The 23,990-nt window shown below is 50.7% G+C and overlaps 1 protein-coding gene across 12 annotated transcripts in view; it reads left to right on the forward strand.

The window, feature by feature from the left end:
• Positions 1-23,990, forward strand: part of BMAL1 (basic helix-loop-helix ARNT like 1) — a 106,072-nt gene that overhangs the window by 60,657 nt on the left and 21,425 nt on the right. For 8 of the 12 annotated variants that reach the window (XM_058688291.1, XM_058688289.1, XM_058688292.1 and 5 more), the window contains 7 exons: positions 10,747-10,875; positions 14,028-14,149; positions 14,818-14,970; positions 17,229-17,267; positions 17,595-17,636; positions 19,168-19,325; positions 20,932-21,011. In XM_058688291.1, the coding sequence (XP_058544274.1) occupies positions 14,831-14,970; positions 17,229-17,267; positions 17,595-17,636; positions 19,168-19,325; positions 20,932-21,011 (459 nt within the window). In that variant the 5' untranslated portion in view covers positions 10,747-10,875; positions 14,028-14,149; positions 14,818-14,830. Of the gene's footprint in view, positions 1-10,746; positions 10,876-14,027; positions 14,150-14,817; positions 14,971-15,734; positions 15,839-17,228; positions 17,268-17,594; positions 17,637-19,167; positions 19,326-20,931; positions 21,012-23,990 lie in introns of those variants that run through there. The other 4 variants (XM_058688296.1, XM_058688297.1, XM_058688298.1 and 1 more) reach the window with 2 other exon arrangements.

A 23,990-nucleotide genomic window follows, 5' to 3' on the forward strand; every position in this document is an offset into this window, starting at 1 on the left:
CCCTGTTGACCGAGCCTGGAATCTGACTCCACTTTACACCTAAACACACATAATTTTTGCATGCTTTTAATATATACAGAATTTTCCAGGAACACAACCACCAAGTATATGAGGTTTACTATGCGTTATAAATAGGTCCAAGCACCTCATTAGATCTTTCATCATGTCTTCTGGAGTAGCTGTGCCCAACATTTGCATATTGACTCTGTACGTAGTATCTTATTTTAACCAACTTATTTTTTGTGTGTTATAGTCAGGGTATTATGCAGATTGTGTTTGAAATTATAAGTGTTGGTGTGTTATATTATTCACAAATTGCAGGAAAGTGAAAAGAATCTTAAAATATTTGTTTAACCTTTGCAAGTATGAGAGAGGGAGTGTGTGTGTGTGTGTGTGTGTGTGTGTGCGCGCGCGCGTGTGCATATTAGCTTATAAATTAGCTGGAGGAACCTTAGGATAAACCTGAAGTGAAAAGAAATGGTTTTTTTGAATAAGTTGAAGGGAGACGTAGTCAAATGTAGAAGAATGGGTTAAATACACATACCTAGACATATCTTTTTTAACTTTAAAAAGAACAGGTTACAATTAAAGGGAAACAGAAAGGTATGCAGCAAAGGAATGGGGTCAGAATACCCCACATAGCCCCCACCGCGCCTAGGATTTACATGCTCATAGTAAATATGAAAGCTGAATATTCATCTGCCCGAAATAATTATGCAACTTTGTTGGCTGAATGGGAGCTTAGGTTCTTATGCATGCCTATAATGACAGAGGTAATAGAAGAGAGGTGAATTTCCCTTTTCTGTGGCGAGAAGTGAACAGATCCCGGTTAAAACTGGGGTGTCGATGGGCAGTGCCATCCGCGGTTGTTCAGAAACACAAAGGTACTTTCTGTAACTGGTTGCTTCTGAAAATGGGCAGGAGAACCTAGGGACAGATAATTCTTCCAGGAGCCTTTTAGAACTTAAGGAGTCTCTACACTAGGTCCTAAAAAAGCATAAAAGAATAACGAATAAACAATAAAAATTTAATTTAAAAATTGCTTGATTTCTCCTTAAAATGTCCTTTTAGGGGCGCCTGGGTGGCTCGGTCGGTTAAGCGTCCGACTTCGGCTCAGGTCATGATCTCACGGTCTGTGAGTTCGAGCCCCGCGTCGGGCCTGGAGCCTGTTTCAGATTCTGTGTCTCCCTCTCTCTCTGCCCCTCCCCCGTTCATGCTCTGTCTCTCTCTGTCTCAAAAATAAAATAAACGTTAAAAAAAATTTTTTTTAAATGTCCTTTTACATTAAGGATATGTAACCGATGTCAGAATTTTTAATGGCATCCTTTGTCAGACAAAGAAGGTGTTTTGATGTTTTCCCCTGTCCCTTTTAGCAAATACATAAAGAGTCTGAAAAGGAATTTTTATCACCTTTTTTCATCTTTGCCATCTCTGGTTTTTTTTCACCTCTCCCACCTGTACATACATTTTTTTTTTTTTTTGAACATCCATGTGTAGATTTTTACAGAAAGGAGAACCGGCCAGGCCCCTGTTCTTAACCATGTTGTGTTATGTCCTCTGCCTACACGAATTAATTGTGTGAATGTTGTGAATTTACCTCTTGGTATCCTTTGGTTTCCCAGGGAGGTATTTGCCTTTTTGTCGATTTATAGGAGGTTTTATTTTTGTTTTGTCTAATTAAGAAAGGACAAGAGTCCTTCACCTGTCACAGAGCTTTGGAGTCAAACTGACCTGAGTTTGAATGATGACTTTCTTGTTCATCAGCTAAGAATTTCAGGCAATTTACTTCACATCTCTGAGAATTAGTTACTTCTTTGGAAACTCAGTGAAACAACACTGACTGGCACAACATAAAAGCCCAGCGTGTGGTCTCTGCTGCCACGGTTTTTGCATTGTTATTTTTGTTGTGTCCCTGCACTGAATATTTTCCCAGGAAAAGCACCTTACGAACTCATGTTTTTCCAGACCCTTGAGCATGTGACGGTCACTTGCTGTAACCAAAGCTTGGAAAAAGGAAACCAAAATCACTGAAATAATGGCTTTATTCCTTGCGTAGGAATGAAAGCAAACAAGCAGATTCCGTTTTAGCTAAAAGAGGAACTTGCAGGGATGTTTCTGGAGTCCGGAACACTCACAGCAACATCTGGGAGCTGGGGCACTGGGGGAAGGCCTTGAGATCCATCCCAAGATCAAATCATCTTCCTCAAGTTGTGCTCACGGGACGGGCAGGTGGACAAGAACATTTCAGAAAGGTTTCCAGTTGTTGCGAGTGAAAACGGAGAGGACCATCTGTTAGACACACACCGGCCATCCCCCCAGTACCCTGGTCGGGGCACGTCCTTACTGCGTTCTGACATCCTTGCCTCATAGGAAGGAGGTGGGATGGGCTTCAGCTGGCCCTGCCCTACATCTCCTACTTTCGCTTTTCTCTGCTGAGTCACTGAAGACACAAACCATGTGGGGCCCAGCTCTCCAGTTGGGCACATCGGGGTTGGGTGTCCGTTCCCCCTGCTGGCTTGTGATCTCAGACAAGTGGCCGTACCTCTCTGAGCCTCATTGCCATCTTCTACACTATGTTGATGATGATGCCTTTCCCAAAAGGTTGTTATACCCACCAAATGAGCCACATCTGGGTCAGCACCGTCCCCAGCAGGGGTGATGCTCAGTAACCAGGAGGCAGTCTCCGCTCCAGATGGGAGGGGAGGGGCAGCAGGAGTGCAGTGCGCAGCTGTGCACTCCGTCCTGCAACTTCGATGTCTCGTCGTGCCTCTCACTTAACAGTTCCCCGACCAATGGCTGCTGGCCTCTGGCTGGACGACAAGAGATCCCTCTTCCTCCAGCCGTAACACAGGGCATGCAGCCTGGCAAGTAGAGCTCACGTTGGGACTTTCACCCCCAGGCACCCCCATACCTGGGGGCCTTTGTGCAGTTCACAGAGTGGCTGTCACCCCTCATGCCAGAAAAAAATCAGAAAGTCCGGTCAGCTGTTACTCCAGAGTATACCAGGAAGTGACCGCAACTCATCACCTCACCTGGCCACATAGCCCCGAGCCCTGTCATGCCCTCCTCACTGCCCGCACTCTTGGGCGGGGACCGAGCTGTGTCACCTTCCCCAGGCCATCGTAGCCCTCTCCTCGCGGGCCTCCCCAACGCACTCATGCAGGCATGTGCACACTCACTCCCACACACGCACATGCATCACGCTCACCCGTGCGCACACGCAGGCACAGACATGCTCACTCACGCACAAGCAGGTGCACCCACCCACCCAGTCCCGCTACCGCCACATGCACACACACAGGTCCCCCCTCCCCACCATCTCTTCTCAACCCTGCAGCCAGGCTTAGCCCCAAGTGGGGGCCCATCATCCCCCCACTTCACTCAGAGGCAAAACCAAGGCCCTCACGGGGGTCCGCCAGGCACCACGTGGTCTGTGCCCACCCTGCTCCAGGGCTGGTCCCCTGACAGCCTCGGCTCCCTCTCTGCCTTTGTGCAGGCTCCTCCTGGCCTGGAGTGCTCTTCCCTCCACATCTCACCTCCTCACCTCCCCGCTGCCACGTCTCCAGAGCTCCTCCCGCCCGACTCTGAGTTCTCGCCCCAGCGCTCCCCACCTGCCAGCATCACTTACTTACTCGTCTCTGCTTGCCCTCCTCCCCAGAATGCTTACCAGGTGAGGACAAGGATGTTTGTGTCTTCACCCGCAGTCCCGCTGTGGAGAACGGTGCCTGGCACGTGGATGCCCTCAGCAAATATTTGCTGAAAGATGAACGAATGAGTGACTGTGGACCCGCACGCTAACGGTGTCTTCATGATTATGACATTGTCCTCGATTGAAATTTGACTGCCACATGCAGTTTGTGGTGGAAACTTATTCAACTCCCTGACTCTTTTCACCGTACAAATTACCTGGTGGATATGGGTGCTCAGTAGAGTGCGTTGAGGGGATTGCTTGAGGGCCTTGGGCGCCTGGTAACCATCTGAGGCCTCCTTACCTGTCAGCCAAAACCTATGGTAGGTGAGCCATAACAGGGACATCTACTTCCTGTCCCCCAACACCCCTCCGCTGGGAGTCCCCCAGCCCTGGGCAGCCAGCTGTCCGCTGTGGTGCCCGTCTCTGTAGGGAAATCACTGTCCCTGCTTTCTCCACCTCACCTTCCCAGGCAGTTCTGTTACTATCAGCCATTGACTTAAGTTTCTCATGATCCTGTTCCCAGCTTTCTGTAGGAGGAGCTCTTTCCCTGTATGTTGGATTCATTGAAGTAAAATGAAGGGGTTGGACTCCCGAAATACCACTCAGCTTTCCAGTTGTCATGAGTCCTCCCTGCTGCAAAATACTGCCCTCTCCTCCGGCCCCCACCCCATGCCCAGGTTCCTCTACCCATTCCCCAGCCCCCCTCACTGACTCCCTCGTGGTCCCCAGAGCCCCCTGTTAAGTTCTTTATGTCCACTGGCAGGCACACACACTCTGCTCTTACCATTTCTGAGCTCCTTCATTCCAGAGTGTCCCGTCTGAGTTTGATGTCTTTGACATCACAGCTTACCTTTCCACAGCCTCCTACCCCTCCTTTCCTCAGCAGCGTGAGGCCCTCCATTTCAATAAGCACAGTTAATCTGATGAGCGTTCTAAGTGCTTTTCCGATACTGAGCTCATTCAGTCTGTGACTGCATCCTTCTCATTTTACGGGGGAGAAAGTACAGCTCCCAGAGGTCACGGAACTGGCCCAGGACGCACACCTCGTAGGTGGCAGAGCTGGGATTTGAACCCAGCCGTCTGGCTCCAGAGGCCCTGCACTGACCGCTGCCCTGCCCTCCCTCCTCATGTGCCCATGATCTCGTCTTTTGTCCACGCCCCACCTGCCCCTTGCCAGGGGGAGAGTCTCAGCTCTTCCCCAGCCCCTGCTTGTGAAAGTGCCAAGGACGTCACATGCCTGATCCACCGGCTCTGGAGAAACACCTGCTCAGTATTCTTCCCCTTTTCTCTCACCTTGCCCACATCCTCAGAGAAGGCATATCCCTTTTCTCCTCAGAGTCTCAACCCTCCTTGGGTCCACCCCTGCTGGCTGGGCCAGCCTGCCTCCATCCACAGCCCTGACCTGGAACTCAGAGAGCCTCCCAGACCTCCCCGTCTGCTCTCCCTCACACCAGTGTCTTGATTCTACCACGAAATAACAGCACTGCATCCTTTGGTTTCCTTTAGAACAAGATGCGGAAGTTTTCCAGAACTTTCTTCAACTTCAGGCAGTAAGTTTTCTGGTGGAAATAGTGTTCTTCCCTCTGAGTCTTTAGGGCCAGGCTCTCTTATTCTATACAATAAAAAAAAAGAAGAAGAAAGGTTCTTCTTCCTAGACTTCAGTAATAGACTTGGCGAAGGTCTAAGAAGGCATCTCTTTTGTCATTCATTCAGCAAACATTTACTAAGCCCTTGTGCTGGGCGAGGTGCGTGCTCTGTCTCGTGACTCTTCATGAGATCTCTGAATCCCACTAAGGGCCCCCAGTAGCCCCTGGAGACTGGGATGTTGTAGGTTCTGTTCCATTGATCTTGTTGAAGACTTCTTCCACAAGAACCAGCCTTGTGTTCATTCACAGAATTCCCCAGGACTTACAAATCCTGCCCCCGTGAGACCCTCTCAACTGGCCCTCCAAGCCCTGTGCTTCCAAACGCAGCCTCCTTGATTTGTGCTTGATTCCGGGATTCCCAAGCATCTAGAGCTACCAGCAGGATTGTCCACAGGTGCCACAGACAGGGATCCCCTGGCCCCTGACAGCCACGGTCAGTGCTTTTTTCCCCAGCTCAGAACAGACTTCCAACAGCCCAGTCCACCAGGCAAGCATCTGCAGCCCCTAATTCAAGTTTCACCGCCACCCTGGTTCCTTCTCCTTCCCTCACCGACACAACACACACACACACCAGCCCCTAAGCTAAGTCTTTCCTCCTCCATTCTGCTCCTGTCCCTTACGTTTGCCTCACAGCTAGGGAAGAAAGGCCCTCCTTCCTCAAGACACTTGACTGCCACCTGCTGGAAGTTTGTCATAACGGCTCCGCAGATCTCTGCCACTTACCACGGCAGAGGCACATCCCGGACTTGTGCTGTTTGTGCAAGTGTAAGCCTGGCTCCGCCCCTTGCAGCGAGCATGCAGTCATGTCTTTATTTAGATCCTGTCTCTCCAGCTCGATTGAGGGGATCTTGAACATTAGGACTGCTGATTCCTCCCTGTGTCCCCGGTGCCGTAGGGGCTAGACAAATCCTCGTTAAATGACCCTGATGCAAACACCTGTTACCTTAGGCTCAAAGCACCTGGCCTTACTGGGCGAACATTCTCTAAATGCATCTGTTGCAAAGCAAGGCAACTGAAATCCCCACAGGCTGTCATAGGGACCATGGAGGGCCCAGGGACTTGCAGAGGAGACAGAGCCCCTCCAGCCTCTTGCCTCTGCTCAGAGACCACCACCACCTGAACGGACTAGAGCAGCTCCTCATCCATTCCCTCAGTAAACTTGGAGCCAGGCCCCAGCACCACATCGTGGAGAACGTGGAGGATGGGACCAAGGGCCACCTGCCATGGCCCTCTGGGGTTGGTCGGGGGGGGGGGGGTAGGCAGGGAGGGAAAGTACTTCTGGAACACCTCTGTGCCCAGGGCAGGCCCCTGAAGGTTGTGGGACACAGAGATGGCCATGCAGGGGCCCTTACTGGAAGGCTTGGGGTTTTGAGGAATCAAATCAGTAAGCATACAGCTAGTAGGGTAATCGAGGATGCCGATTCCCTAGCGTCCATATTTTCCTAAGCCACACCCTCTTATTAAGCCACGCCATCAAACACTGCCACCCTAGTGACATACTGGGGCTTCACAACGTGGCTTAACAGAGCACCATCAGCTGTCACACCTGAGGGTAGGGGCAGGCCGGGGCAGGTGTTCACTGAGGTCCCATTTTAAGAGGAGGAAGCACTCTCTTCTTTCACAAAGCTTGTTGCCTCAGAGCCCTTAGGCCCGGCATTGCTCAGGTCCCATAAACCTCCCTGACAGATACCCCTCCCTGGTCGGTCTGTCCGGAGGATACGCTTCCCAGCCAGTGTGAGGGCTGGACGTTTCCTTCTCTGCCCTGGCTGCCAGGAAGCCCAGAGACAAACCTATTGGTTCAGGTTCTGTAGCTGTCTTGAACTAGGATTGCCTTTTCTTACTTCCCCTCATGCCTGCTCCAGGAATGCTTGGATTGGGGCTGGGGGTGGTTTTGGAGACGGCACTGGCAGTGGTGTGGTAGTCAGAAGACCCAGCATGGAGCCGGGCACACTTGGGCTTCCGTCCCCACCTGCCAGCTGCGTTATCTTAAGCAAGTTAGCTTTGCCTCCTCCATCCTCACCTGGAAAATGGGGATAATGACCACAATTCACGGATGGGTTATTGTGAAGATGAAACTAGTCCAGTGTGAACATCCCTGTCCCTTCCCTCCTCCCAGATCAGGGGATCCGTCAGTGGCTCCAGGATCCCGTCTGTGCTTCCTTCGTCCTGCCTGTGTCGGTCTGCTTCGGATGGGTGAGAGATGCAGCGGTAGGAACTAGGTGACCGACTGTCCTGGTTTGTGGGGGACACGGGTTTTCTGGGAGGCAGGACTTGCGGTGCTAAAGTGGGAAGGTCTGAGGCAAACAGAAGAGTTGGTCTCCCTAGTGACACCCAGCCTCAGCCTCTCAGTGGCTCCCAGTAGCAAAGCTTTATTTCTTCCTCGTGCCTCTATCCATCCGGGACCTCCGCGAAAGGAGGAGCCTCGCTCCGGGAAATTCCCGCTCTCGGCACAAAGGAACACGTGGTAAAGATTCTTTTAGAAAGCTGAGGCCGTCCCTTCCGCTGGCATTCATCCATCAAGGAGAATCACGTGGCAGGGCCAACACTGGGACGTCCTGCACACTGTCCTCGCAGGGAGGGGAGGCTAACAGCTGGAACCATAATGCAAGCTACACGCCCCCTCCCCTTCTTGTAGCACGTTGGGGTACTGGGTCAAGGAGGAGGGAAAGCAGAGAGAGACGCCTGGTCTGCGATCGGTGGTCTTCAATGTGGTCATCCTCCTATAGATGACATGGGTGGGTTTCTCATCCTCTCGTCGATGACCCGTGTGGGTTTCTGCGGCTTTCGGCTCACCCTCACCCTTCTCAGCTGCCAAGGTGCTCTGCAGGGGCTAGCCGAGGCTGGGACTCCCCTCCCAGCCCTGTGCTCCTTTGTATGGAGCCCCTGAGATTCTTCTTCCTGAGCTCCAAGGAGCACGAGGGGATTGAGGGGTTACTGAGGGTACCATCAAGCTCTCCCCAAGCACACTGCACAAGTCTCTTTGTGCCTTGCTTCCTCTGACATCCGGTGAACCTCCCCCTCCTTTGGAAGTCTCCAGCTCAGAAGTGGACACACATGGGGTCCCCGATTCCAGGCCAGGCTCCCCCAAGAGTGTCTTTGCCATGTGTGACTTCGATGGCAGCACCAGGGCTGGCCCGGAGCTCCCCTTAGCAAGGACCCCTCTCATAGTTACCTGTTGTCTCTTGGAGCTCCCTCCCTGGGCTCAGTTCTCTATCGGAAGAAATCACAGAAAGAGGGGTTTTCTTTTGTTGTTTCATTGTCTTACATCTAAGAACACCTTCTTGGAGAGAAGACAGCTTTCCAGAAATACTTGTCACAGCTGATTCAAGCTTCCTTACTTTGTCCAAGCATACGGGAAAGGCCTTTCTGATTTTTGTTTTGCAAAATATAGTGCCAGCATTTGTGGGAGCATTCATTATTTCTATAAAGGAAATTTGAGTATTGGAACAACTGATCCAGATAAGAAATTTCATATGGGCTTTGGTACTGAGAGCCTTCATCTAAGTTTTGGAGAAGTGAGGGAAAGAGAGTGAGGTGCGGTACCAGGGGACTCCCTAATAGTGAGATCACGGAGGCGGGGCAGAGAGTGGAGGGGCCACAGGTGTGAAGAGAAGGGTCAGAACAGCATGGGCAGAGCCAGAAGGCCTCTCGGGGGAGCCAGAAATGCCTTCAACCTGAAGGCACTTGAAAGGAGAGCCGTTCACCGGGTGACCAATTAGTAAAGGGCAAAGCAGCGTGGGCCAGTGGAGGTCACGTGCTCTTGAGAACTTAAGTGCCTAGAGCTTTAGGCATCAGATGGGGAGGGCTGGGCGGGGCAGGAAATGCAAGCAAGCAAGCAAGCAAGCAACCAACCAACCAACCAACCAACCTGTTGTGGAGGTTTGATGTTTCCTGGTAGGGAGTTTCTGGAAGGCTTGGGGCAGAGCAGGGGAGGAGCTACTGAAGTGTTTTAAATAAGGGGGGGATCCTATCTGTGACCACAGTACGGAGGGCCCAGGTTGGGGAAGAGAACGGCATGGAGGGAGGCAGTGGCCCATCTGTCAGAGGGCAAGCAGGGTGAGGGAAGGAGGGGGTGCCCAGGGTGGGTCCTCATCTGGGGGCTGGAGGAGAGCGTGGGACCCATGTGGGGAATCAGACGGAGCCCAGGGAGGGAGCTCCAAGAGACAACAGGTAACTGTGAGAGGGGTCCTTGCAAAGGTGGGGGGGCTCCAGACGAGCCCTGGTGCCGCCATCCGAGTCATGCGTGGTGAAGACACTCTTGGAGGCTAAGTGCTTGGGCAGCACTGCCCTGGGGACTTGGTGTCCATGGGCTGTTCAGCTGAGGCTTAGGGACTAGAACCCCAAAATCCTGTCCTGCTGTTTGCACGTGTCCAGACTGTGGCTACCCGGGTCAGTGAGGGTGTCTGAATCAGACCGCACAGAAGCTTAAGTCAAGAGGACAAAAGCAGCCCTATTTCTGGACGTTCAAGACCAAGGTATTCCAAAGGCTGCAAGAAGTAGCCAGCAGACTGTGAAACTCCAGAATTTTTGCTTCAGAAAGGTCAGGAAAGGCCCACTCAAGACCTGATGTTGCCATCTCCAGAAAGGGAATGGGAGCGCAGGTGTGGCCCTCTTCCTTTAGAGCCAGTTCCTTCTAGACGCGGGGACCACAGGCCCGAGAAGAGACCCGTCTCCCGCCAGTAGGAGAAGGGCAGGGCGGCAGGCCATTTGATAACACAAGCAACTTCTCCGAATTGCGTTTCCCCTTAGCTATAGGTGCCCAGACTCTGTACATGAGCTTCACGGGCATTTCCTATAAACCTCTTACCTTGCCTCTAGCAGTCTCAGATATTGGCCCTGTGCACACGTGCTTTGGCTTAGTGTTTCCTGAAGGCCTGTTTTCCATTGTTCCTTGTTGTCTGCGCTCGGACGGCTCTTCACCTGGGAGAGAGCGGAGGCTGTCCTCAGCGGCGATGGGGCCCCACGGCTGTGTGACCTGGGCTAGTGTCTTCACGTCTCTCTCTGCCTCAGCCTTCTCATCGGTACAGTGAAGAAAACTGTAGCGTCTACCTCATGGTTGTTTTGGGGTGTAAATAAGTTAATCTACGTGATGCGGTGAGAACAGTGCCTGACACAGAGCCAGTAGGAGAAACGAAAAGTACAGCTAATCTTCTTTCTCTTAAAGGCACGTCTAGGAATCCATGTTTAATCACTTAAAAAGCATTGTTTTTCGTAGAAAAATCTCGCCTGCCCACTTCCTTCATGTGTCCGCAGTTGGGTTTAATAGGCAGCTGGAGGCTGGGATTGTGAGCCTCTGACCAGGAGTTGGGAGCTCGCCCCCCCGTGTCCCTTAGCCAACAGGAGATCGTTCGGTTTATCTTCCCCCAAGTGACCTGGCTGGGTGTTCTTTTCTTGTGGGCCCCACTGTAGGTTTCCGGAAGAAGTTGACTGCCCAAAAGGAAACTACAAAACATGAAAATCGCTTTGAGGTGACCGATAAGCCCCGTGGCCCCTTGCTTCTCTTGCAGTGGATCTGAGCTTTAAGAACTCTAACTTCAGGTAATAAATCACCTCCCCAACCCCCCCACCTGCTGTCATTGGCAGTTCCCATGGGAGTTCTTTTTGGGAAGGGTGCTTTCTCCCAGGAGCCCTGGAACTTGGAATAGTCCACCTCAGGCTGTCGTCTGGCTGTTCACAAAGAGACAGTGGGGGCTAGACGTGGCACCCCGCAACTGACCCGCAGCCCAGAGGGTCGCCGAGACCCCGAGGGTAGGACTCTACTCCTCCTTGGTCTCCTTCTCCTACTGTCAGTAATAATGAGGATTATCATGGCAGCCACTGTTGATCTGATTAAACGATTATAACCTGCTTCTCAAGGAATACATTGGAATAACCGGGGAATTCTGAAGATGAAAAGTAGTAAGAGGGAGAAGATTTTGTTCTACCCAATATTAAAATGTATTATAAAGCCACAATAGCATAGGACTGGACTGGAAGTAACTAGGTCAAAGGAATGGAATAGGACAATAAACCAATAAAGGTGGCCTTTCAAATGACAGGTAACAGAAGGTCTGGTAAATGGTGTTGGCACAGTTATCTATCCATTGGACGGAAATAAGTTTCCAACCGTAAGTAGTGTATCAAAAATAATTTCCAAATGGATAAAGAGCTAAATAAAGTTACAAAAATATTAGTAAAGAGGGCATTTGTATTTTGGGGCTGAGAAAAGGCTTTTTTTTAATGTTACTTTTAACTGTGCCTACAAATACTGTAAGCAAAGTTAGAAGGCCAAAAGGGGGCTGATATTTATGACATCTATGACATACAAGAATGAATATTCCTAACATACAAACTTATTCATTCAACATCTATTGAGTTTTTTTAATTTTTTAAAAAATTTTATTGTTTATTTTTGAGAGAGAGAGAGTTCAATTGGGGGTGGGACAGAGAGAGATAGAGGGAGACACAGAATCGGAAGCAGGCTCCAGGCTCCGAGCTGTCAGCACGGAGCCTGACTCAGGGCTTGAACCCACCAACCATGAGATCATGACCTGAGCTGAAGTCGGACGCTTAACCAAGTGAGCCACCCAGGCGCCCCTATTTATTGAGTTTTATGCTAGAGAGTGTTCTAGGCTACTAGGGTGTAAGCTATGAACTAAACCAAATCCCTGCCCTTCTGACGCTTCTAGTCTAATGGAAAGGAAGCTAGTAAATAGATTATTGATAAGGATTGTGGGTAAAGATGAAGCAGGGTGGGGCGGTTAGAGGGGACTGGTGCTGCTGTGGACATTCAGGGAAGCTTCGCTGCCAAAGTGACATTTGAGCAGAAATAGAAAAGAGAATGGGGGAAAGTGGTTGAATTTGGATGTTTTTTAAAAAGGTTAGCTGATGGGATTGTCTAATGGATCTGGTGCAGGCTGTGAAAGGAAGCAAGGAGTTGGGATGATTTCTAGGTTTGGGGCCTGAGCGTTGAGAAGGATGGAAGTACCATTGATGTGAGCATCACGAGGGGGCCTGGCTTGGGGAGGACCAGGGGTTTGGTTTGGATACTTGAGTTTGAGGTCTCTGTTGTCTATTCAAAGGGAGACATCCGGGAAACAGTCATAACTTTGGAATTGAGGAGATGTCCAGGCTTGGAGGTATATATTTGGGAGTTCTTCTAGCGTGGATCATATTTAAAGCAATGAAAGTACACAGACCTCTTAGGAAGTGGGTATAAACACAGGAAGTGTGATGACATTCGCAGGACCCCAATGTAGGGGTGAGAGAGGAGGAGGGACCAACAAAAGACCCCATCAGGGGACAGGTGCCCCAGTGAAGCGGAAGGGGACAATGAGAACTTGGCCTCCCCAAGGCCGAGAGCCAATGAGGAGGGACAGATCAGCTCCAGCAGGTGTTGGGATGGGGCACTTAGGGAGGGAATGTAGGACCAGCCACTGGATTTAGCAACGAGGAGGTCACTGGGGAACCTAACGGGGGCTGTCTTGTTGGAATGATGGGTACAAAAGCCCAATTTGAGTTGGTTTATAGCAAGTAAAAGGAAAGGAATTGGAAACTGAGAAATGAGGTAGGGACTAGAAGGGCATAGAGTTCAACAAAGCGTTTGTTTTTTCCTCAAGAGGAGAGTTGTTGTGTGTTTTTATCCAAAGGAGAGTGATCCAGTAGAGGGGGGAAAGTGGATGGTGCAGGGTCGGAGGCAGGGCGAGACTTCGGGAGGGCTGGTCTTCAGTAGTGGGAGAGGATGGAGTCCCCACCCCTCGGGGGCAGAGGGTCCTAAGCAGCAGCTTGTAGGTGGGCCGTAGATGTGCTCACTTTTCTCAGTGAAGTAGAGCAGAAAGTATCAGCCGAGAGTACGGATGGGGACAAAAGAGCAGGTGTGATGTTCCCAGGAGCGGAGAAGGGGATTCCAGGGCCACCGGCAGCACTGGCATCCGTGGTGAGAGGTCGTGGATTGAAAGTGAGGGCAGTTGGGGCGCCTGGGTGGCGCAGTCGGTTAAGTATCCGACTTCAGCCAGGTCACGATCTCGCGGTCCGTGAGTTCAAGCCCCGCGTCAGGCTCTGGGCTGATGGCTCGGAGCCTGGAGCCTGTTTCCGATTCTGTGTCTCCCTCTCTCTCTGCCCCTCCCCCGTTCATGCTCTGTCTCTCTCTGTCCCAAAAATAAATAAAAAAAAAAAAAAAAAAAAAAAACGTTGAAAAAAAAAGAAAGTGAGGGCAGTTAGTTCATTGTGTGCTTTCCTTCCAGCAGGTTCAGGTGTCCAGGTGAACATGAGTTAGGAGGCCCGTCCATACTGAAGAAAATACGGTAGAAAAGCAGGACATGAGTGGGCACAAAGGAAACCAGAGAAATGCCTATAAACATAGGGACACCATCCGTAATCATTTAAAAATGCAAGTAAAAACCAATGGGGATTTGTTTTTTTTTCTTCAGATTGACAGGCACTCTTGTTGGGGATATAAATTATTGGAGCTCTGCTGAAGCACGGTGTTCCAGAACGTACCCAGACATACTATGTGTGGTCCCTTCTGTCATGCTTTTAGATTTGTCCTAAGAAATCATAGCTCAGCTGCCTGGGGATAGAGCACAAAGATGTTCCCTCCAGCAGTGGCCCCGCAAGTGAAAAGCTGGCCCACTCCTAACCCTGGTGCACTAATCTGTGGCCGTGACCATCGTCTTGGAAACGGCCTCACAGTCTCCCCTCTTGCTTTGCAGATGAAGCAACCTGAGCCCAGGGAGAGGGAGTGAGCGCCCGGGTCACGTGGTGTGGAGCTCGGCCCGTCCTCGGGCAGTGCGCGGCCCTCTCAACTCGGCTTGGATTTGCAGTCCCTTGCAAGGTACTTGTCAGCCTCTCTTTTGGGCCGGCTCACTCCACGCTTTTGAAATGTGAATTCTCAAGGTGTTTTGCAAAGTTTTCTACAAGGTCTCTATATCCTCATGCAGCTTTTCCTTGCAGGGGATGTGGGGTACCACGGACAGCCGGGAAAGACGGGACAGATTTTTGCCTGGCCCGGTGATAGGGAGGGACCATATTTTCCTGGCTCCCAAGAGAGACTTCAAGTCTGAGAAAGGATATTTTCTGCTTTCCCCTCACTTTTTCAAAAGTTGTAACAAAAATACAAAGATAACTAGGGATTCCTGTTTGCTTTATGGATTGGAAGAAAATCGAACCGTCAGGGAATAGCGGGTCCCCTCCGAGGTAGGAGCTCTGGGCGAGAACTCCTAGCGTGTTGGGTTCTGCCGTAGCACGGGAGAAGCCACCCGGTTTCTCTGAGCTTTGTGTCTTCACCAGAACAGTGAGCAGGTGAACCTAAATGCTCGGCCATAACTCATGAAGTCTGAACGACGCTCTTTCCTTTCTGCCACGTCCCTGTTCCAGCTGGCTGGGTGGGAGCGGTGTTAGTGCTATACACAAGTACCCGGCCCTCCACCAGACCACCCTGGCCCGCCACCGTGTGAGAAGAGCACGTGGCAACAAATGCGCCTTTGTGCCTCCTTGTGCTAGGTCCCGACCTCCAATGGCCGACCAGAGAATGGACATTTCTTCAACAATCAGTGACTTCATGTCCCCGGGCACCACCGACCTCCTCTCCAGCCCCCTGGGCCCCGGCGGCACGGATTGCAACCGCAAGCGGAAAGGCAGCTCCACCGACTACCAGTAAGCCCTTCAGGGTTCATGTTCCTCTGGCCAAACCTGGTGTCCGTTTCCGGAACATCGAGGGGCCATCTACCATTCCTCCCGGAAGAAGGGGTCCTCTTGGTGCAAAGGGATGGAAATGAAAGATCCAAGTCTAGGTGGCCACACGATTGGCTTTTTTTTTTTTTTTTCTTTCTTTCTCTTCCCCATGGATTGTCAGCAGGAGGCAGCCTCCAGCATTGCTGAGGCACTTACGAACCCCCTCCTGTCCCCACACTGTTCCACGTCAAGGGAAAAGGAAGAACCTTAAAGCCGAGTTGGGTCTTTCACCCCTTCCTTCGTCATCCTTGGCTCTTTTGAGCAAGCTGGCTAAGCCTATGGATGTAATCTCGGTGATTTCAAAGAGAACTTTGCCGGAGGGCCTCTCTCGGAGGAAGACCTCAGCCGCTTCATTGTGTTTGTAGAAGAAATAAGTACAGGTCCTCTCCCAAAACACTGTAGGAACACTGATACTGTCCTGAAACATTATTTAAATTAGTATGTACCTGTTATATTAAATAGTACTTTTGTTTCTTTTTAGACTTGATGACTTTTCTTTTGAGTAAGTAAATTTGCACACTTCTAGTCAACTCTTCTGTATCTGTACAAACCCCCAGGCAGTAGGGTGCTGCGTAGAACACTCAAAGGCACGTTTTGTTTTGTTGAGGCAACTGCGTGGAATCTCATCCAAATGTCCACTTAAGAGGTTTTCTTTTGTTTAATGAGGGAAAATCTCCAAGGAGGTGTCTCCCCTACAGCAGATGTCCTTTCTGCTGAAGTTCACAGGTCGAATTTGGGGAGCACAGTGGCTGAAGGTCAGATGCCCACTAGGAGGTGCTATGATTAATATGTAAGTGACCCCAGATGATTGAGCAAGCAACCGCCCAGGGGATGGAGAGTGGGTGTGAGTACGGAGAGGGTGTAGTCACTCCCAGCAGGGAGGCCAGGAGACGCTCTCCAGGGACCACTTGTCTTAGGCAAGTGCTGATAGAGTCACTGGTGCCTTCTAAGACTTCTGCTCTCTCAACCTGTGGTTTCCAACCTTGTCCCCACCCAAGACCTCCAGGTTTCCCTCATGCACCCTGTTTGCAAATCTTCGGTGATTCATGGAGACCCCATTAGGCACCCATGATCCCTTTCCCTGTAATTTTAATGTGTTAAAGTCTGATCGGTCAGGTGGAGCTCTCTTCACCTGGGATGATCATCTGGGCCTCCATGACCACACATGAGTCTAGACAAAAAGGGAGGGGGAGTTTTCATTTTCCTCCGTGGCCTGAATGATTGCTTCTGAGCTTTAGGACTAGCTACAGAAACTCCCTGCCCATGAGGAAATCAAGGGCTCCTGGTTGGACCACTGTTCTAGAATGCCTACAGTGTGATTCAGTGCCCCTGGGAAAGTTGTTTTTGCCCTTGAGACTACATTGTTTGAAGGGCCACATCCCTCTGTTCTTAATAGGATACAAGAAAAAGAGAAGCTCAGGTGTTCGTCAGTGCCCTCCTGGTAAACTTAGGGGCTGGAGAAGGGTGTGAGCTCACCCCAGGAGGATTTGGAACTCCTTCCTTGGAGGATTTCCATCTGTTTTCTACCGAACCACAAGGTGCCCTGAAACTTGGATCTCTGGAGTCTCTGAAAGGGAGGTAGATCCCTGCTGGTGACCCAGGACCCTCAGCCCCACTCCTGCCCTATATCCCAGCTCCTCGGACCTGGGGGTTCCCTACCTTGCTGAGAACCAGAACATTGGGTAGCAGTGCCTTTGAAAAGCTGCCTGAGGGCTCTGCTCAGTGCTTCTTTGTGGGTACTTTGGTTTCCCCCTCTTCACCTCACCACCACCCCCAAATATATATGTATGCACACGTATATTTGAGGCTTGGTATGTTTTGCAAATGAATGGACCTCATTTATCCAGAACAATGAGGGGAATGAGGTAGTATAGTTATTTGGATACTTTGATTAAGAATTTCCATAATGCTGTGTATTCCCGATGTTCAAAATATGTTGTAAAAGATGTTAACGTGCAAACTCTTCGGAGACGACACCTAGCTTTTGCTTGATACTCTGGAGAAGAGGTCCTTGTGTAGGAGGTTCAAGTTGTCTTTGTTGGACTCTAAGTCGATAGTCAACACTGGCTATTTAAGCTTTCTGATTACTTAGTTTCTGGATAAATGAGAGCCTTCTATATTGTAAGAAACAGTTTTGTATGTCTTTGTTAACAAACAGTTATGTTCTCTCATTTTTTCAGAGAAAGCATGGACACGGACAAAGATGACCCTCATGGAAGGTACCATGAACCTAGTCATGAACTTCATCCTTAATAGCCATTTTCTTTATATAATTACTTGTTGTGTTAGTTGGTGTAGGTTTCACCCATGTCCTCGATTGGGGATAAGCTAGGAGCCTCTGAGCCTGGGAGCTCAAGATGGTCTCCGCAGCCCCCAGCCCCCAGAGTGGCTAACAGCCAAGAGCCCTCGTGTGTTGAGAGAGATGAGCAGGATTAAGCAGGGAAATGAATTCAACTGGGAAGAAAACAGAGCTGTATAACTTTGCCATTAGTCTCCCAGGGATTGTGTTTTATCTTTTGTTTTTTCTTCCCCCCCACCCCCCCCAGGTTAGAATATACAGAGCACCAAGGAAGGATCAAAAATGCAAGGTAGGGGCACCTGGGTGGTTCAGTCGGTTAAGCATCTGGCTCCTGATTTCAGCTCAGGTCACGATCTCCTGGTTTGTGGGTTCAAGCCCCATATCAGTGGAGAGCCTCCTTGGGATTTTGTCTCCTCCTCTCTCTGCCCCTCCCCTGCTTGCTATCTCTCTCTCAAAATAAATAAAAATAAACTTAAAAACCAAAAAGTATTTAAGAACAAAACCCAAAACAAGGTAAGCATGGACCCTCTTTCTCCCTGTAAACTGTCCTGGTTCTGGGCCCTCTGAGGACCGCCGAGGCGGCTCTGTCTGGTCCCTGTCCGTCTAAGCATCCTTTAGGAGATGCGGAAGGGGGTTGGGGCCTTGGCTTGATGTGACTGCCTGCCCCTCACCCTCTCCATACTTCACTCCTGGCTCTCGAAGTGTGTTTCACGTGAAGGGGTCTTGGGAAGTAGCAGGAAGTCCATTAAGGCTGAAGCTTTTCCTCCACCGTCTTCAGCGGGTTGCCCCTTGCTGACCGGAGGGCCCTCCCAAAGAGACTGGGCCCAGTGACTCTGCTCTTGGGCCTTGCCCCACGAAGCAGCCCGTGTTGCGCCGCAAGCCCAGGCGTGGGGGCTGCCTGCTCCCTCGAGGAGGTTCTCTAATTCGGTCCTTCGTGCCGTTAGCCATGCTCGCTGACCCCATCCATGTGGGCCCTCCGCTCTCCTGCAATAGCCCCGGGGCCATCCGAGGCTATGTCATGACACAGAATCGGAGCTGCAGAATTGCACTCACCCGAGACTGGTAGCTTTCCCCTCTCAGCCCAGCCTTGGTGGGAGGTCCTGCTTGGTGGCCCTGTTGCTCTGGCAGCGAACTCCACTTCCACTGCTGACGTGCCGCCACGGGGGACAGTCCCAAACGGCAGGGGTAAGCCAGTCAGGGAAAGCGTGTGTGCCCGTGAATGCGCCCTCCTGCCTCGGCAGGCAGCAACTCCCGGGAGGTGGGAGTGTGACAGCCTTCAGAGGAAGCTCCTGGGACAGATGTGGCATCTGCTGTATCTTGGTGGGGTCATCGTCGGTCCAAAGATGGCAGCATCTGTTACCTGGTGACTCGGTCAGTGAGTCTTTGACAGGCTGCACAGTGGGGTCTTCACAGACCCCAGAGATCACCGAGGGACCACAGGATCCCCCCAGTGGCTGTGCTGGAGGCTTTGCTCTTTGCACCCCCCACCTCCCTTCGCTTTCCTTCTACACCCGTCTTAAAATCCAACTTGACAGAGTCTAAGAGGAAAAGAAATGAGAAATGAGCAGTACAGTTAACTCTGAGAAGACATTTCTTTATGTCTCTGAATATGGGCTAAGTATAAAAAATAGTAATACTGACCTGGCAGTGAAGCCACTTTTCTGGTGACTTCAGTAGAAAAGTCTAGTTCAAAACACTGTACAAATTCTAAAGGTGCCCCAGTCCGGCGAATGTCGAAAGCAGTTCTAACTTATTTTTGTCATCGCTTCCGTGAGGCTCGTTTTCGTTTTATAGAAATCATTTTTCCTGTTGTTGTTCAGGGAAGCTCACAGCCAGATTGAAAAGAGGCGTCGGGACAAAATGAACAGTTTTATTGACGAATTGGCGTCTTTGGTACCTACGTGCAATGCCATGTCCAGGAAATTAGATAAGCTCACTGTGCTAAGGATGGCTGTTCAGCACATGAAAACATTACGAGGTGAGACCTGGGGCTTTATTCTTCATGCCTTTGCCCAGAAACTTTAGCACCCTGGCCTAGGATGTTCCCGAGTCCCCAAGGCACTGTCAGTCGTTGGCCACTGTGTAGCCTTGAGTAACAGGCGTGTAATTTCCAGCAATAGACGTGACGGGTAGAGGCTGTGCTCTGTGCACGTGTCTGCATGTGTACATGATAATCAAGCTACACGCACGCCAAAGAGGACACTGCTGATGTCCATTTGGCATATGTGTGTGCCTGGACCCCACCCATACAGTGTGACACAGAAAAGTCTGTTTCCGTTTTGAAGAGGAGAATTCATGGCTCCTCTAAAGAGTGAGTCACTGGTTGATGGTTCTTGCTGCGTTTTACTTTCAGGGATGAACACTGATGATATTTTCATGTTCCTGGAATTTTCCCAAGCCAGATAGACTCTTTGTGAGGGAGGCAGAATTTTCCTTCTTCTCTGAATGTGGGGTGGGTGAGAAAACAGGCAGAAATGTGGAAGTGACTTATCCAAACCACAGGAGGAATCTGCGGTGTATCGGGCAACTTCAGCGAATGCTATTCCTGGCATTTTCCACAGCCAGTCTTGGACCGTCCGAGGAAATTTGAAAGCGGGTGCTTAGTCAGACCTGTGACCTGCGTGGTAAAAGACTTGAGTCTTTATGTTTCCACAAAGCCACCAGAAATAAGGAGTGGTCGGTTTTGTCTGACTTCTGAGTGTTATTCAGACATGACCATGTTATGTCCTGTGCTGTGAGAATGGCATCTAAAGCTTCCTATGATAGAGATTCGATTACTAGAAGCTAAGTCTTATTAAAGCGGAAGGAAACGAGTGACAAACGTCGAGTTACCGTAAAGAACAGGGATGCGGCTCCGTATGTGCCTTGTTGGTTGATCTGAAAATCCCAGACCCATCCTGTCTCCCTCCTTCACTACGGTACTTGGAATGGTTACGGATCTTTTCCATTTTATTGCTTCGCTGTTCTAACCATTCTGCAGATTCCAGGTCCTTAGCTGCTGGCCTTGTTCTGTAAGATGCCAGACTGATGGCCTTTTAAATGTCCCCTTTCCATGCTAGAGGAGCCAGCGTGGCTCACGGAAGGAGTGCCAAGCTCTGTTGCCTCACCCTGATGAAGAACTCCCACTAGATGCCTTCTACAATGTATTCACTTACTCAGGGCCTGGCAGACTGGATGATTTCCCAGGCAGGCTGGGAGCGTGGATTTGAGGGACTGCTAGACAACCCATTTAATGTAGATCCTGGGAGGAGGGGACCCTTCCGGGAGCCTCTGTGGGTTGGTTTCCAGAGCTGCCTTCTCTCGTGGAAACAGATTTTTACTTCGGTCTGTTACCTCTTGGCTCCCGTACAGTGACCAGAGCAAACTCGTCAGGTCCCCCGTGGGCAACGGTGGGTTCTGTCTGAAGCCCCCTCTAGCCCCCTGTGTCTGTTGAGGAGAAAGAAGATAAGATTGCAGTCCTGGGTGGTAGGGACTTGGCCACATCCAGAAGGTTGGAGGCAGTGATGTGGAACGAGACATTACCTGAGTAGAAAGGGTACCAACTCTTTCTCTTTCTTTTTTTTTTTTTTTTTTCCCTCCCTCAGGTGCCACCAATCCATACACAGAAGCGAACTACAAACCAACTTTTCTGTCAGATGATGAATTGAAACACCTCATTCTCAGGGTATGTTGCAATCAGGTGATGGTTTTGTCCACACTTTGACACATTTCTGAGTGAGGTGCCCACGTGTGGGAATTTGATGTCTGAACACCTTTTGAGGCCCACTTCGTCTCCGCCTCCGTCTGTCTGTCTGGACGGTCTTCACATTCATTCCCTGGGGTCTTTCTCCTCCCCTTCCACCGTTGCTTAGACAAAGCTTGAAGGCCCGGGCTACCTGTGCCTCAGAGGAGGCAGGGTTTTGTTAAAAATGGGTGGTTAAGCATCCCATTCCTGAGTGAAGGTTTTAGAAAGGGGCGGAGACTGATAACAACGGAGAATTTCCCTTCTCCTCACTTAACCGCTCGCACAAAGCCTCCGCGTACATCTTTACGCCAGCATCCCATCAAAGCAACAGGGCTTCCAGAGACTCCTCTGCCCGAGGAGAAGAAGAAATGGGGGAGGTGAGGCTTTCCCCTCTTGACTGAAGCGCATGCTTCATTTTGCTCGTCTCTGCAGAGAGGCCATTGAGGTGGCGCCGTGCAGCATTAGGTCTGCCTCTGGCGAGAGTGGGATCCACTTGGAAACTAAAGAGAAACAAACTGGATTCAGAAACCCGTCCTCTTGCAAACTGTAAAAAGGAAACTAGAAAAATCTCACTGGGAGCGATAGCAGCCTCCAACCCCCCACAGCCAGGGTGGGCCTTGCTTGCTAAGGCCTGACGGCATCTGGGCCCGTTTCTTTGAGCAGGCGTTTGCCAAGCCTTAGGATACAGGCTACTCCGTCGTCACCATCATTTCCGGCTCTACTTTGCCTTCCGGTCCTCTGTGCCTCTGGTCTGTGTGTTCACTCCAGCTTTCTCTATCCGTCCCCTCCTGATAGGTTGTCTGAATTGCAAAGCTTTCCGCTGCAAGGAACAGATGACCTAATGAACAAACAGGGTTGTGTTTCTCAAACGTAGCTGGTCCCGCGGCGGGGCCACAAGGAGTTTGCGCAGTGGCTCAACGAGGGCAGACGGATCAGGCTCTTTCTGTCTTCCCGGACAGCCCTGCTGACCCAGCGTACAGCTTGTTTCCTCAGCGCGGCCGCTAGCCAGAAACCAGGGGCAGGGGAGGGTCCAGGCCAGCTGTCCCTCCTATCGAGAAAGGATACGCCTTCCTGAAAGCTTCATAGTAGATGTCAGCTTCTCCAGGAGATGTTACCTGATCACCCCTAGCTTCAGGCCAAGGATTTAGATTTGTCCAATCTCCGTGGCAGAGGCCAGCAAGAGAGAAGGGGGTTAGGAATTGGCCCGCCATCAGCATTTGCCACACACACTTTGCAGAGCCACATTCGTTGGCTAGATTTTCCTTTAGAGGTGGCACAGAACTTCAGCTGTGGTCTGGTTGGCCTGGGGTGGAATGGTTCTGGTGCGTTCTTTGCCAAAGAGCCATCATATGAGTGCCACGCTCTGGGAAGCTGTACTACTGTCCCTCCCCGTCTCTTGTTCGGCCAGGTGTTCTCCATCCTGTATAGGTGCACTGAGTTCTTTTGAACTTCTCTTTTATTTCTTTCAAAATCTATTTATCGGATGGTCCTACATTGCAGTTTATTGTCCGTGATCCTTTGGAGCCTCTTGTGACTTAATAGATCTGCTAGGCCTGCCTTCTGTGTCTTTCATGCACTAACACAACAGATCCTGTTGAGGCTTTGTTTTATGTGCATGGCACCATTCCAGGTAAATCCAAGTCAACAGTAAACACATTAGACGGGGGCCAGGGCGTCCCCACAAGTTCGGAGTGGCCCTTTGGCCACCACCCTCAGGGCACGGTTACTCAGACACAGATCTGCCCGCCTCTGTCCATCCTTCTTCACGAAGATGTCCTTGTTCTCAGGGGGGCCTTGCTGAATGAAGACGTAAACCATGTCTGCAGCATCTCTGGAGAGACCACCGGGGCTGGCTTCACGGGTGCATAACCTACGCGGCCGCATGTGGCCTGGGGCTTGGCTTAGCGCTCTGCTGTTGGCATCTGGAAGGCCCTCGTTTTTGAACAAGCGCCCTTGCGTTTCCAGTCTGTACTGGGCCCCACGAATTAACGTGGCTGGCCCTGATTGCCATACTCCTAATTTGCTGTTTTTAAGGAAAAAAAATTACATGTATAGGTACATGTACAAATGTGTTTTGTTTTGAACGCCTATATATAAAACACGTGAAGTTCATATTCTATATAACACATCTATATGTTTTTCCGTATTTATGTATATAATATATATGAATTAGCTCCTTTTGTAATGATGAATGCTTAATAACTTCTCTAAATTTCGTATCCGATGCCCGCGTCATCAGGGTGTGAGACAAGGATTTCAGTGCTGCTTAAGCTAAATGCTTCGTGTTGGCCTTGCCTTTCCTGTGCCTCTGTGCCCAAAGGCATCAGCGTTGATCTGTCTTCCCCGCTGGAACCTTGCTCCCCTCCCTGGCACGTGTCTGTGGCTATGACGTACCAAAGAACGCCTGCCCCTTCCAGGAATTCCTGCCCAGGTCCCAGGAATTTGCTTCAGCAGAAGGCAGGGTCCGCTCAGATGGGGTTTGAAACGTTTGGTGGCAGAAGGTGGACTTCTGCTCTTGCTTACCAGTTCCGACTGCTTTCTTTATTAAGAACTTTCAGGATGTCTTCAGCAAAGAGCGTGTCAGGGAGCGGTCAGCCGGATTAGTTTGTAACGTCCGGATCTTCCACCCTCCCCCCCCATGTTTTGAAAACGAGGCAGACCCCCCCGGGACTTCTGTGTCACCTATAACTGACCCTGTCCTCCCCCCGAGAGTGAGCTGGCCCTCGTCCTCCTGTGGCCTGGCCCTGCTGGTGGCCTCCTCCTAGTCTCTGCTCGTCTGCTGTTCCCTGGGCCCCGGCTCCTTCCCCTGGTGGCAAAGTGAAAGCCCGAACGTTTTGAGCCTCCCCTACGCTGGCCTCTGCAGCCCACTCTCTCCCTGGAGGTGCTGGAACCCACTTTGCTCAGGTCAGGGCTTCAGGC

This window comes from Neofelis nebulosa, chromosome 10 (assembly GCF_028018385.1).
Source record: "Neofelis nebulosa isolate mNeoNeb1 chromosome 10, mNeoNeb1.pri, whole genome shotgun sequence".
NCBI lineage: Eukaryota > Metazoa > Chordata > Mammalia > Carnivora > Felidae > Neofelis > Neofelis nebulosa.